Source organism: Gobio gobio (assembly GCF_949357685.1).
Source record: "Gobio gobio genome assembly, chromosome: 12".
Lineage (NCBI taxonomy): Eukaryota > Metazoa > Chordata > Actinopteri > Cypriniformes > Gobionidae > Gobio > Gobio gobio.
The window spans coordinates 32,352,362-32,367,782 of record NC_137105.1 but is presented as its reverse complement, the minus strand read 5'-3'; the positions used below and the strand labels follow the sequence as shown (position 1 = coordinate 32,367,782).

At 37.3% G+C, this 15,421-nt stretch overlaps 1 protein-coding gene across 1 annotated transcript in view; it reads right to left on the bottom strand.

Moving 5' to 3' along the window:
- The window catches only part of lpgat1 (lysophosphatidylglycerol acyltransferase 1), a 52,806-nt gene extending 39,213 nt beyond the window's left edge, over positions 1 to 13,593 (bottom strand). The window contains exons 1-2 of the mRNA XM_079830457.1: positions 12,933 to 13,593; positions 11,447 to 11,699 (exon numbers count right to left, since the gene is read on the bottom strand). Coding sequence (XP_079686583.1) covers positions 11,447 to 11,684 — 238 coding nt within the window. The 5' untranslated portion in view covers positions 11,685 to 11,699; positions 12,933 to 13,593. The remainder of the gene's footprint in view (positions 1 to 11,446; positions 11,700 to 12,932) is intronic.
- Positions 13,594 to 15,421: the final 1,828 nt, after the last annotated feature.

Here is a 15,421-nt window from a genome sequence, read left to right as displayed (position 1 = left end):
ACAATGTCATGCGATATATCGCCCAGCCCTAACAAATACATATATATCCTGTGACACCTATAATTCAATGGACAATTAAATGCACAGCCATTAGCCATTAGCAATTTGTTAGCTGCATCGAAAATATATATGAACACGCTGTTGCATACCTTTGATAACTTTTAAGGCTTATTTTGTGGAGTTTTTATTAGGGATGGGCAACAGTGGTCGAGTAATCGAGTACTCGAACGTGACAGCGATCATCGATCATGAGAACGATGATCGCCCTGAAAAAAATATATTTGTCTCTTTTTTTTATTGGTTATTGCGTCTTTTGCGCGGTACCGGAGGTCTGATTGGTTAGCGTTATACAGCCTCCAGACCGCGGCGAAATAAAGTGAAACTGAGGCGTGCACTGCAGTGATGTCTGGAATCACTGTCATAGATCATTGAATGGTTAGTGCAAGATGTGCAGCGCCAATTTGTCATAGCCTACATAGCATTATAATGAGAACACAATGGAAATAGAAAGCTGTAAATGATCTGTGTTTAGTTCCCCGTGTATCAGCTGATCCACAGAGAAACTAGCGAGAACACTCAGACTAGCGCGTGAAGTTCATGTGCGCATTCGCGTCCTTTCCTGCAGATGCACGTTGTAAGATTACTTTTATGTTGTCTATATCTGATTAATCTAATATAAGAAGCGTTTGGTTGAGTTTAATTAGCAAAGCGCTGCCGTTATACCGACTGTAGCTCATTCTCTTCAGTTTCAGCTCAAACGCATATTTCATGCTCGACATTATGGGTTAGAGACGGTCATATTGTTTTCAGATAGGCTATTTCTTTCTCAGAATCATTGATATTAGTAATGCAGCAGTGCTATACTGTTCTCGTATTTTTTAACAGTAGACCTAGTTTATTTAAAGCTGTTTTTCGTTATGAGTTCGAAAACGCGCAGTTATGTCTGTAAACGCTTCGATCATGAATAATACAATTAAGTGCATGATGTGCAGAGTCAATCTGTCATAGCATTATAAGAACACGTTTTTAATAAAATGTTGTTTCTGTGTGAATTCGTTGCCCGTGTATCAGCGTTGTTAAGGGAAGAGCGCATTCAAAATGTTCCGTTTCAAACCATAGCCTGTAAAATCTAGCACGCTGAAGTTCACGTGCGCATTCACGTCCTTTTGTGTTGATTTATGTCGTTATAGGTTCATAATAATCTTCATATTAATATTGATTTAGGGTGCGTTTGGTTGAGTTTATTAACCAGCTAGCTAGCTCTGCAGGGTGGTGTTATTTCACAGTTTCAGCTCAAAGGCAATGCTCGATATTACTGACTTGGTTATTTGAGATGGTCATTTTATAAAGATGTTTCTTTTTCAAAGACATTTATGCATCATAATCTAGCAGTTATTTTTTGTTTTATATGTTCATGTTTTCATATACCTGTACTCGTTTTTGAGACCTATCAATGATCGAAATGAGAAATTGACAAAAATGCCCATCCCTAGTTTTTATAAGCTGTTTGGTCGGTTAAATAGTAAATAAACCGTAAAGAGCAGTTACACTCACAGTGTGGATGAATCGCGTTTGTGTGAAGACTCAGGATCTGTTGAAGAGAACGTAGGCAACGCAGAAACTCATACAAAGTGTCTGATCCATTAATGCATCTCTCACTTGCTGTGTGCAATCTCACTGTTTGAAGCGCCAGTCAGAGGAAAATGCCTATCAACTAGGGCTGTAACTAACGATTATTTTGATAATCGATTAGTTGGCCGATTGTTTTTTCGATTAATCGGATAAAGAGCCAGGTTTTTTTTTTATTGGCGAACACACTATTCCACATCCTGCCCAATGCTGTCCTTCAAACGTGTCAGCTGAGCAGTGTTAATTTTGACAGCAAATTTTGATTTAGTTTTAGTCATTTTTTAGTCACCTGAATTGTTTTTAGTTTTAGTCGACTAAATATCATGAGATTTTAGTCGACTAAATCTACTGTAGATTTAGTCTCCTAAAATCTAATGAGTTTAGTTAAATTGTAATACAATTCAAGCTCCATTTAATTTTGACATTTTGTTTTTGACATTAAAAATACACGTAAGAGAGCTCAATTCACTTTTTTGTTTGTTTTTTTTTTTAAAAACATCTATATAGTTTTTATAACTTTATTTCTTTTAGTTAGTAGGCCATATCAGGTACAGCTAAAGCTTCAAATAAGTTTGTTTATTTATTTATTTTTAATTTCAGTTAACATTTATTTGATTTCAAGTAATGGTTTTAGTTAACTATTATAACCCTGATACTTTATTGAATAGGTGTCAAATACTGGTCTTTCCTCCTGACTAAGAATTAAATTAAATACAGTTTATTGTGTAACCAAATACGAATATACTGTATAATGAGTAACTTTTAAATTATAAACAAGCTCGAAATACACCGGGACTCTTATTTTGAAATGTCTGCTGCGCCTCTGTTGCAGTTGCAGCTGCTCATTCAAGTTCAGGAGATAAAATATGCATTGTTACAACCGTCTAAAACATATTACTATATAATCATCATAAAGTAAACATTGTCATTATTCATCAGCATTAGTTCATATACAATTGCGTGGCATAAATGTGCGCTATTCATTGATTGTGAACCGCTCTGGAGCGCTGTATTGGGGATGCGTGAGCCTGTAGAAGCACAACAGCGCCGTGTTTTCCAGCGGTTAGATCAGCACGTTCGAATCAAATGTGCGCATCTGTTATACAGGATATCAGTTCTGACCGACTGGATCTCTTCCCTAATCGTCCCTCCCTAACATTTTCGTCTCGTTTTTATTTGTTGACGAAAATTACAGTACGTTTTCGTCATAGTTTTAGTCATCAGACACTAGTTTTTATTTAGTTATCGTCTCGTTTTTGTCAGTGAAAAAAGGTCGTTGACGCGTCAACGAAATTAACACTGCAGCTGAGTGCTATGAACACATACATAGTGATATCTACCATTACATAAATTAACCATGGTTTTACAGTTAACAAAACAAATAATAATAATAAATAACAGGGTTATTTTAGTTATTCAATGGTAGCCACACATTAACCATTGTTTTGCTTCAAATCCATAGTTTAACTATATGGTATTTGTGTGGTTATACAAATGGTTATCAATAGTGCATAATTTTCGTATGGGTATGTTTGTGCTATACATTATGTGCAAAAAAAGTTACTAAGCAAATCCCTACATTAAAATGATATTAAAGAAAGAAAAAAAGAAAGAAAAAAAACTCAGTGTTACCACATAAGAGGAATGTTCTGCAGGAACACACACACACACACACACACTACCTGTTACTGTAATTTCCTTATCCTGTAGAAACTTCTTACATTTATATTCAATTACACGCTGTTATCCCTTTACAGTTCCTACTCTCATAAAATACTTGAATTACATGTTGACTTTAAAAACAAAATTTAGCACCTAAAGCAGATATTTCAGCTAAATGAATGTTTTTGCATTGAATAGTAATTGTCTCCCTCTCTAAAGTGTCCTGTCTGTTTGACGAGCATGTGCGTGCCCGTGTTCTGTCGATTTGTCCTACCTTGTCAGAATTTGCTAAATCCCATTAAGACAGTAGCACAATTCGACAGCAAACAATCCTGCCTATCAGATTGTGCTACCAGCATCATATGCATGTGATTTGAGGCTTTATTAATATCCATACCCCTACCCTAAACCTACCCTTAAAACTATGTAAATATAATAAATAAATAATATTGATGTGCGCATGCGCAGTAAGCCCTGGTAGGACAATCTGACGGGTAGGATGAAATGTCAGGACACCGGCGCTCGTGCAGTGAAGTTACACATACTGTCAGGACCAGGACGCACTTTCATGCAAAATGGAAATACTCGCGTGAATTAGTAACATTTACAGATGAGGATATAACTGCTGTTTTCTATAATAGATCAGTGGATATAACCTGTAAAATGAACGTTTTGCGCTGAGGACAGACGCACACACACATCTGTCAAAGAGCATGACAGGGTATGATAAACGCTAATGCATTTGCTAGAAGCTTAAAATAAACAATTCTCATGTTTTGGTAACTTGGATCACGTACCTTTCCTGCATCAGCTCACCGTTTCCACTCCACTATTTCAAGATGCACATTTTGTCCATAAAAATTAGTTATTCAGTGCTATAATTTGGCGCAACTGGTGGAAGCTTTGCATACAGAGAGCAGACCCGACTAATCAATGAGAATCGTTATCAATGATTTTCATGATCGATTTGATCAATTAGTTGTTGCAGCCCTACTATCAACGCGTGCTGTCACGAATAATTAAGCGCGTGCTGTCATGAATTAAGCAACACATCTTCTCATAGGACAAATACACGCAGTCTCATGAATAATTATGAGACGACGAGGAGTCATTGCCGTACTATAGTACAAGAAAACGTCACAGCCTATGACATTGACATGAAGACGAATTTAAACAAGTTGAAATAGAGCAAAAAGGTCAAAAAGCCCACATTCAAAACTAACAGATGGTAACATTGTCTTCCATGATGTTCAACGCACACACTTCTGTTAAAATCTCAGAAAATTTGGTTTAGGGTTTCATGACCCTTTAAGGACAGCCTCTAAACTGAAGACTGTCCACCATGTGACTCTCTGCTCAGCTACACATGAGCAGGTATTCAATAGGAAAAGCACCATTAATAATTTAACATTCTACCATGTTGCTTTCCAAACACTGCTCATCCCAATTTGTGAGCATTTAGCACACAGCTTAGTGTAACCCAAAACTAGGCAATACTCCAGCTGTTCCAGTGAGAAGACAAATAAAAATAGAAGAGAAGTTTTGATTTGGTGTGCTCTTCTACTAGATTCAACTTATAGGTGAAAAAAGCATAAAGTACACCAAACATGACAAAGCAGAATTAAGAAATGTCTTAAAATGTGTCAAATACAATGACACGAAAAAAGAAAACTCCAACATTGAATGTGAAAGAGAAACTTGTCTAACCATCACTTAAGTTAACTTGTGATCCTCATCAAAAACAAATAATTTGATTAAGCAACTATTAGACACTAGTAGGGATGTGACGGTGAGGAAATGTACCCACCGGTTAATCGACGCGTGACAACACTGGTAATACCGATATCACCGGCGGAGGCTTTTAAATCGCTAATTCTAAACCGAAAGTAAAATGCGCACAGCCGATCAGGCACTCATAATGGTGCGGAGCAAAGAGAGTGTTTTCAATTAATTCCTATGGAAGTTGAGCTTCCATAGGAATTAACTGAAAATGCGCCATTGGTGCGCATTTTACTTTCGGTTTAGAATTAACGTGTTCATTAGCCTAATATTCCTAATGAAAAACAACAACAAAACAGTACAAATGACAAACTCACTTAAGTATGCACTTTTACATTACTTTTTTGTTTTGTTTTCCATAATAAGCATTTAAGCCTACAGGTTCCAACCCTAGAAACTGAATTTATTTTTTAGATTTCACACCATTCTTAAAATACATTTGTACCTTTATTTATTTATTGTACCTCAAAATCTGCCCTCATTATAAAATTGTTTAAAATAATTTTAGATTAAATACAGCATGTCAAACTGTGTGGCACTGCTGAATGTCACATTAACTTGATTTATTTGTTATCTTGTAAAAGGTTGACGAATGGTCTTATCTATCTTCATGATTGGCTGATTGTCCCAGCCCTTGCACCTCCATCTCATGGTCCACATAATCAGTCTAGAGCTTTCTGCGTACAATCAACACTCTCACTGCTCTTAGTACCAGCGTGCAACAAAATGAAATTAGCCATGAAATGCCTGTGAGTAAGCAGGAGGCGCATCAACTCTCCTTAATCCAACTGGTCCATAAATTCAAATTGGCTTTAGAAGGAAACCCAAAAATCTCTTTCTGATGGAAAGTCCAATTCAAATCAAAACTTGTAAACAAAGAACTCACATAAGATTCCCACCATAAAATACTGTCCAAATAGACCACACTATTAAATAAAAAACAACAACAACAAAACACACACACAGTAACAGCTTAATCACACTTGTCTCCCTAAGAAAATAATGAAATCGATCCAAACACAAAAAACCAACAGTGTGAGTCAATAAAGATGAAAAAAAAAAAAAATCAATACATATGCACACAGCAGTCAAATTTGGGAGCCACTAGGAGACTGAGTGAAGTCTAGTGCTCTGCATGGCTCACTTGAAGAAACGTTGCTTTAAACTGTCAGTGAAACTGAACATTTAGATGCCTAGTCCAACTCTAAATAACCTTATTAAAAAGGTCAGGAACATTTACAGTTCTTTATTGGCATTGATGGTTCCATGAAGAACCTTTGGCCACGTACACACTAGGGGTATAACAGTTCTCGGTTTAAAAAAATAATAATATATGCACTGTGCCTTTTTGCACCCACAGTTCAGCACACATTTGCACCACGGTTCATCTTAAATCTGACGATCTATAATATGGTTTGTTGAAAATAGCGCATAAAACAGTTATAATGTGGACAAAACTCTCACTCTTTGTAAACATGGTTCAATGTGAGTGCTGTACGCCCTGATATGACCAGTAATTTAGTGGGGTAAGTGCTTTCTGGTAAACAATTTTGATTTCAAGTCACCAAAACCAATTCGCCCCTATTTTTGAAATACATACATAACCCAGGCAACGACTATGGCGGAATCTGCTGTGCCAGCCGGCTGAGGCTCTGATATCATCAATAAGTGAAAGCAATGCGTGTTACTATGGTAATCCAGGTCGAATGTTCAGTGAAAAAGTCATCCCTTACATTCCAAAAACACAAACACAGTTCTCATGAACAACTCGATAGCACGAGCACGACAGTCCAACTAACGAACATATGACAATTATGACAAGATTCAAGGCTTATATCGATCATGAAAAGAGGAAACAAACATATATTAGGAGTATATTATCTTACTTTTCAGACACACTTTGGGAGCTGACGCTTGAAACAGACGGTGAGGAGGTTTAGACGCTCCAGGGTTATACGGTATGGAAATGAATGGGTCTTTATTATCCCTGAAGTGATCGACAATACGATCGCAAATGGACAAGCAAGCAAACATGACACATAAGCATATTCAAGCAAAAGCCAACATATATTAGTTCTGAGAAACGGAACAAAATCAAAGTTACTCGCCTATCGAGAAGAAATAAAGCAATCTCAGCCTTCGCTCCTCGAGTTCTCTCCAGTGCTGGAAAGCTTATCCGATATTTACACAGGTCCTACTTCTTGCCTGATCGTAAGCCTTCTTTTGTTCCACAGACATCTTCCACATTTGTTTTTTATCTACCATCTTTCTCTTTCTATCGTTGCTCGGCTCCTGTGTCGTGTCTTTTAAATAATGACGTGCACTGAGTGCTTTTCTCCCCGTCATTAGTAGACACGCCCCTTACTGCTGATTGGCTATAAGTTTGTTTTGGTACTCTACCTGAGACACTTTCCTAAAGCAGTCTTGAAATACCCCTTACCCCACCTTTAAGTGAACGTAAACAGTCGAGAAAGACAACGTATGTGTACAGTATCAGTGCATTATGTCTTAAAGTGACAGCAGCCTAATATTCCTGCTTTCTGTGATTTTAATGTTAATCAAACAACAAAAAGACAAGGCAGGGCTCGAAATTAACTTTTTTACTTGGTAGTACTGGTGCTCCCAACTTTGCAGCAAAAATTTAGGAGCACCACAACTAAAATGTTTATATATTATTATATAATGTTTAAGTGTGTGTGTATCATGTGCAAATAAACCGGTTATTCATTTGTCAGAATAAAAAAGTTGCGTGTCTGGAAAAAAAAGAACCAGACAGATTTTTGTGTTGCTAGTGTAATTGATTCTGAAACAATATTCTCACCAGTGTTCTATCAGCTATGGCATATTAAGATCTGCATATTTGTATTATTTACCCCCGAGCACATTTTTTTTACATTTATAAAGGACATTTCCCCCTAATCTTATAAAATTAAAACATTTTAAATTCTTACATTTAATCAATAAATTAAATTAGAATAATATGACACTATAGGGCTTTTGCCAATCAAATTAAACCATTTACACTGAAAGATTAAAATTGCATTGAATAATGTTATGAGATTGTTGTAAATATATTGTGAATATGCAAATATGAAATGTTGGAAAGAATGATGACACTAAACCACCCGTAGGTGGCAGCAGTTGACCGTCTTAATGAGTGAGTCATTAGGTGCGTTTACATGGAGCACTGTAATCGGTTTAAAAGTCCAATCCGAATGAAAATGCTCCATATAAACACCTCAATCTGAATAAAAATGGCCAAACCGAATGAAATTGTAATCGGTTGGAGAGGGGTGGGATAAACCTTTTCATAAACCGATCAAACAAAAAATTCCACCATGTAAACGACCTGATCCGATTACTTTGAGTGTACGTCTTTCTGTGACGTGATATACAGTGCGCGCGCGCCTCCACAACTGAAAAGCGTGTGCCGCGCTCACACCAGGCTAATGTTGACAAGAGGTATTGAACTTTTTTATTTCGAACATGTTGGAATAATGACACAGACGTTGCCTGGCTACACCATCTCATCTTGACAGCATTTGTCCTAGGCTTAAACTGCGCCTGACAGAAGAATTAATTTTTCTGAGGCGAGTCTTACACTTTACAACAAATAATGAATAGCTTTTATAAAAGTGTATAAGTCCTGGTGGCCGTTGAGAGTTGCAATTTCAACGGGTAACATTCAAGCTGCTGGAGAGGACGTGTCGACATTTCTCTTTTTCTCGTAAGTTAGATATAAAAAAAAAAAGTTCAACAACTGCTTCAAATTGGTTAAGTAACATTAGCCACAGTCTACTTCAATTACTTTTGTTAATATTTATACCTTTGTGATTATGGTATATCCTTAATCATCTGAAATATCTATGCGTTTAGTACTAGTAATGATGCTGAGCACGTCTTACTTTATTAATAATTTGGGTGCATTTTATTGTTAATTTTGTGTTTTTCAAAATAAATGAATTGAATTCATTTTGATTCCGCATTCATCATTCACAGCTGTTGAAATAGCCATTATATAGGACATAAATTAGTTTAAACTACTGCATGTCCGCCCACAGAAAAAATAAATAAATATAAAAATGACCAACACAGAACTATTGATCCACGATACTAACGTTACGACTCAGACACTGTGTGCGCATGTCACAATGATTACGACTGAAAGTCAGCACATGTAAACACCAAATCGTTTTAGATAACGTCTCGTGTAAACAGCCCACCGAATCTTTCAATCGGAATGATTTTAATCGGAATGACAAAAAAGTGCGCATGTAAACGAGGCTATTGAATCATTCATTCAAATGATTCGTTCAAACGACTGATTACTTCAAGAATGAGGCAGTTCTTTACGAATGGGTCATTAAATCTTTGACTCAACCGATTCCTTCAAAACGCTGAATCATTCGGTAATGGAAGATCATTGAGACACGCTGTGGTTTTGCTGTGATCTTTGTTTGGAACTATTTCCGCTGCTGAAATAGAACAAATACAGTCAATATTATATATTGATAGCGCAAATATGACCCGTTTCAGTTTAACGCACTTCAGCTCAGTTATTGCTGTTTGAATACCTTTTATTAATCAGTTTAGGGTTCATTTGAAGAAGAATACTCTGAATTAAGGTTAACGGTTTAAATTGTGGTGTTGAACAGAGCGCTAACGCTGCTAACATGCTACATGCAGTTTTAACTGCTGCTTTAACAGCACTCCCCATTTATTCTAAAACATGTATAATTTTCTAACAACTCAAATGTAGACACATAAATTGATGAATAAAACAATAAAATATACAATATTGCATCCAAAATGTAAGTGACTGACTTGATTTTAACGGTTTATTGAGCTGTTGTATGAAATCAATGTCACATTTTCAGTGGTGTTGGTATTCAGGAAAACAACACCCTTGGTGTGATGTTGCTTAACTGTATCATATTAAAAATATAATTCATCATTGGGAATTTTAACAGCAGTATGTTAACTGAGTTTCTTTGTGTGAGCTGCGCTCATTTGTTGTTTTCTCCTCGCGCGAGCCTCAACTGTTAGCGTCAGTACACTAATACATTATTATCCACCATCTAAATGTAATAAAATCAGAATCACTCACATTTTGGTGATTCCCTAGTTATTTTTTGGTGTTGACGTTTTAATTAGGCTACTTGTCTGGACGGGCAGGCAAGTAACATTCCCCGTCACTTGCCCCTTCAAAAAGTCTGTCTCTCTTCAGCTCTTTACATTTTGCACGCTAGTCAGCTCCCTGTCACGTGACAACGGAGCGCAGTGAACGTAAAGATGAAGTTTAACTGGTTATATGATAGAATGGTGAACCGGCCACTGTATCAGCTCACAGCAGGCTCATACTGTGCAGTAATTAGCGAACGTTTTGTAGAGAAATGAAAACAGGTCGCACCTCAGCAATTATTTGCACTTGCACAAATGGTCCCAATATATTCTGAGGTCGCACAGATTAAATTTCGGGCGCATATGTGACCAAAATAGTCGCAATTTCGAGCCTTGCAAGGAAATCGCTCACTGCTCTTGACTGAATAGCTTTTGTAAATATTGCTCTCTATGTCTTTAAAAGGTGTACAGTTTATTGCCATGACTTAACTATAAAACAGTTTTTAATATGAGCTCTTTATCATACATTATGACTATGGAAGCTTGTTTTCTGCCACAGAATAAAAAGAAACACGAGCAATTGCGAGTTATAAAGTCAATTGGACTTTATAACAATTATGAGTTTCTATCTAACAATTCTGAGAAAAGAAGCCAGAATTGCAAGATTGTGAGGAAAAAGTCATCTGTATCTGAACATTCACTGCATACATTTGAGCAGTTAATAGCATTATCTAACTGCTGCCAGTAGCAACACAAGACTAAACATCATTCAGGAGTGACAACCGCATTTAAAATGCGGAAGTGAGTCCCCTTTATCGTTCCATGTATGTACGGAACACGACTTACTCCTGATGATTGAAGATTGAAACAGGCTTGGTACTGTCTATTCTGATTAAGCTTGGCTCAATTCAGCGAAATTATGGAGTAATTAAATTGAACAGGTGTGGGTCTCGATATTTTCTTATTTTCAGCATAAAGCATTTCCATTTATTTTGTTTTTTATGGTCTTATTCTTGATCGCTGATTTGAATAGAACATTCCCATTCCATAAAAGGTACTTTATAGTGGAAAAAGGTTCTAGATTAGAACTAGATTATTAAAATGTTCTTCAAACTAAGGAGAAAAAAATATTCTTTAAGTAATTGATCCCTGAAAGGTACTTGGTGAACCCAAAATGGTTCTATAGCATTGCTACGAAAACCTACTTTTGGAACATTTATTTTTAAGAGTGAAATAGAGGAAAAAGCTGGTCTACCTGTGTAACCGGCACACCAGCCCCAAGACGCCACCATTGCCAGTAACCACCTGAACATGACCCCTTCGATGTACCAGAACGTGTGGGCATCCAGAACTCTTAAAGGCTGCAGGACTATCAGGTAGAGGCAATAGGACGGGATCGCGACACAGTTATTGACAAACATGAAGGTGAAACGGAGCAGCGACTTCATTAAGATCCAGAACAATTTGCGGGCTGCGTCCAGATGGGGAGCCATACTTTACTGTCCTGCCTGCAAAAAGAGAAAGTAACAAAATTAAGCAAATTAAATCTCAACACTCTAACAATGCCTACAGGTGATGTACATTTAAATCAAGCTAGTGAATGCAAGAGGAGAGGGCGACTAAAGTACAAGAAATGGACTCAATGTATAGAGACGTAGCTTACTTACACATGTGAAGTAAACTGATTTACTAACACACATCCAGTAACCTCAGATATAAATGTGCCAGTTCATACTGACACCCTTTAAGCCAGTTAGACTTTGATATCTGTGTATCATGCAAAACAAACAAAGAAAAACTTTGGTTCAAATTAAATAGTGTCTTTCCTGATAAGCATGTTGAGGAGGAGCCACTTCAAGTTAACCAAAGTGACCAAGATCCAGTGTTTTTTTTTTTTTTTTTTTTTACAATATCCTGCTCAATCCTATATTTGTCCTGGGTTATTGTATGTGTCACATAAAAATTAACCAATACAAAATAATAATGACGGTGATGGTAATTATGCATAACATGAAATATTTCCAATCACAATAAACGAAGATAAATAACGTTTGATAGCGCAAATATGACCTGTTTCAGTTTAACGCACTTCAGCTCAGTTATTGCTGTTTGAATACCTTTTATTAATCAGTTTAGGGTTCATTTGAAGAAGAATACTCTGAATTAAGGTTAACGGTTTAAATTGTGGTGTTGAACAGAGCGCTAACGCTGCTAACATGCTACATGCAGTTTTAACTGCTGCTTTAACAGCACTCCCCATTTATTCTAAAACATGTATAATTTTCTAACAACTCAAATGTAGACACATAAATTGATGAATAAAACAATAAAATATACAATCCCTAATGCGAAAAAAAGCATAAAGTGTGTCTGTGCGCGCGCTGCTGTGTTAGCATGCTAGGCTAATGCGAACCCAGGTCATTAATTCAGTTTAACGGTCACATCTGATCATTATATATGGATTCAATTGAATTCTTTTTTTAAATTTTATATCTTCATTTGAGTGGTGGTTTCTTTATGTGTGCAATATAATCTTCTATTGTCTGTCATTCATAAAGTGGCCGGTGTCTGACTGATTCGGGTATTTAATGAGATTTGAACTAAAGTCCTTGGCGGATCCCGAGAAGAACCGTACCAGAACAGGTATACACATCTAGCTTCAACGGTTTCTATTACATGAATTATCTAAAACAATCTCATATTATTAATCCCCTAATCTTCACGTGAAAGTGTTTTCTCACCGTGCTAACGCGCAGCTCGCTGCTGAAGCTGCAGATGGGTTCGGACGGTTCGGTTCGGTCACATGTAGCGGATGATGATGATCGGTGAACCCGTGAGCTTGAAGACGTCTGCTCCACGGTTTGACTCGGTTCCTAGAGTCCGTGTCCTGATCGGATGCATGCGCTTCAGTTACACGCGCGCATGTTGCTGTAGTCACGCAGCCGAACCGACGGGCGGCCGAACCTCTGGATCTACACTCAAATCCCCGAATCGAACACAGCACACGCTTGAGATCAGATTTGTAAAATCATCTTTCCGTTCCGGATGAGGCGTGTCGGGCATGTATTCACTGGGCCTCTCCTCCGGGATGATGATGATGATGATGATCCTTGGCTCCGTTATTCTCGACCTCCTACAGGCTGCGGGGACGCGCAGACTCAGTGAAAGCACGCGCACCGGTACCAGCCCAGCTCTGTTGCCGAAGAGCCCAAGAATCAAACTAGATGTGTAGGCTAATATTAAGAACAAACTTCCATCTTTGGAAGGGCAGAAAACTCTATATAAATTTCCCCCACAGTATAGATTCACTATAGGCTAGTATAAAAGAAGATTAAAAAGAAACGAAACAGGCCAGACCTGTAGACCAGCATTAACAGATTCTACAAACAAAATGAAACCTATGCAGGTGTTGGTGGTGGTATTCCGCTTTAGCTGTATTTTTGGAAAATTTGGTAAACTATGACCCCCAGTGGGCAATTAAAAAACTGTCTGTCTGTCTGTCTGTCTGTCTGTCTGTCTGTCTGTCTGTCTGTCTGTCTGTCTGTCTGTCTGTCTGTCTATCTATCTATCTATCTATCTATCTATCATTTTGATCTTTCATTAAAAAAAATCTCAAAATTCTAAGGTAAAAAGCTCTGAAGTATATTCCCATTCATATTTAGACCTATGAGTTTTTTTGTTTGTTTTTTTTGTTTGCACACCAGCGTGACTAGGAGCATGAAATTGCCCAGCCATGTCTTCCTGTTCCACAGGAGTATAAATAGGCCTACAAGGCCACATTCCCTTAATCATTCATCACAATGAGTAAAACTAAAGAATATAGTTCTGATGTGCAGCAAAAGATTGTCGAGCTTCACAAATTAGAAAGTGGATATAAGAAAATAGCTAAAGCATTGAAAATCCCCATTTCCACCATCAGTTGATGAACTTTTTATCCCTGTTTGCACCGAACCCATCTGACCATAGAACCAGGTCCCCTTTGAAGTTCTAGTCATGTCTGAATATGCTGGAGTTTGTTTTTGGATGAGCGAGGAGGATTTTTCTTGAAACCCTCCCAAATACCTTATGGTGATGTAGGTGCTGTTTGATAAATTTTATAAAACTAATATCAGCAATTCTCCAGCTGTGATCCTTGGAGAGTCTCACTCAAACTCTCATCTTCACCGTGCTAGGACGATATAGACACATGTCCTCTTCCAGGAATATTTGTAACATCTTTAGTTGACCGGAAATTCTTCATTATTGCGCTGATCAGGGCCGGCCCGTGGCATAGGCGGAATAGGCAAATGCTAGGGGCGCCACTCATCCATAGGGGCACCAAAATGTATTACTGAGACTATTTTATTAATATTAATTTGAAATATTACCAAATAAAGCGCAAAAAAAAACGTAAGTAAGTCCCCGCATCTTTCCGGTCCGCCTCATCAATCTCCCCCCGCCGATCTACTTGAAGTGCGTCAGAAATACAACGCGCGATCAGTTTATCGTTAGGGGAATTTGTTGTGTCGCGTCGCCTCTCGCCGCATCCGACGCAGACAAGGTTGCTTTAATTTTTTAGGGTGCTTGGCCGTTCGCGCCAGGTGTTGACACGGTGTAAGTTGCCTGATTATTTATGACGGATGGCCGAATTGAAGTGTCTAAAAAAAAGACAGAAGCCCTCTGATGCAGGGAAGATAAGGGATACACTGCTCTTCTTACGTAGTATTTGTGTCTTGTTTCTAGTCTAAATATCTAAAATTCCTAAATCAAGGTTGAAGGTGCATTTACTAGATAGGCCTAAGTTAAATGACAGAAGATAATAAAATCAAAATGAAGTGAGTTTTTGCTTAAAACAAGCAAAATTATCTGCCAATGGAGTGGAAAAATAATCTTGTTTCTGATTGAAATCTTGTTTCTGTCCCAAACAGAAATAAGATTATTTTTCTCACCCCATTGGCAGATAATTTTGCTTGTTTTAAGCAAAAATTCAAGACATTTTTCTTGTTTACTTGAAAATAAAATCAAAATGAAGTATGTCATTTTACTCATCTAGTAAATGCACCTTGATTTAAGAATTTTTAGATATTTGGACTGGAAACAAGAAAAAGATTCTAAATAAGAAGAGCATTTTTTGCTGTGTAAAGACAGAAGTAAAGGGATGTAGGCAAATTAGTTGAACAGTTAATGAACAGTTTATTTAATTGCATAGTAGTAAAATACAAATGTTTGCTAATTAATTCCAGTTATTTTT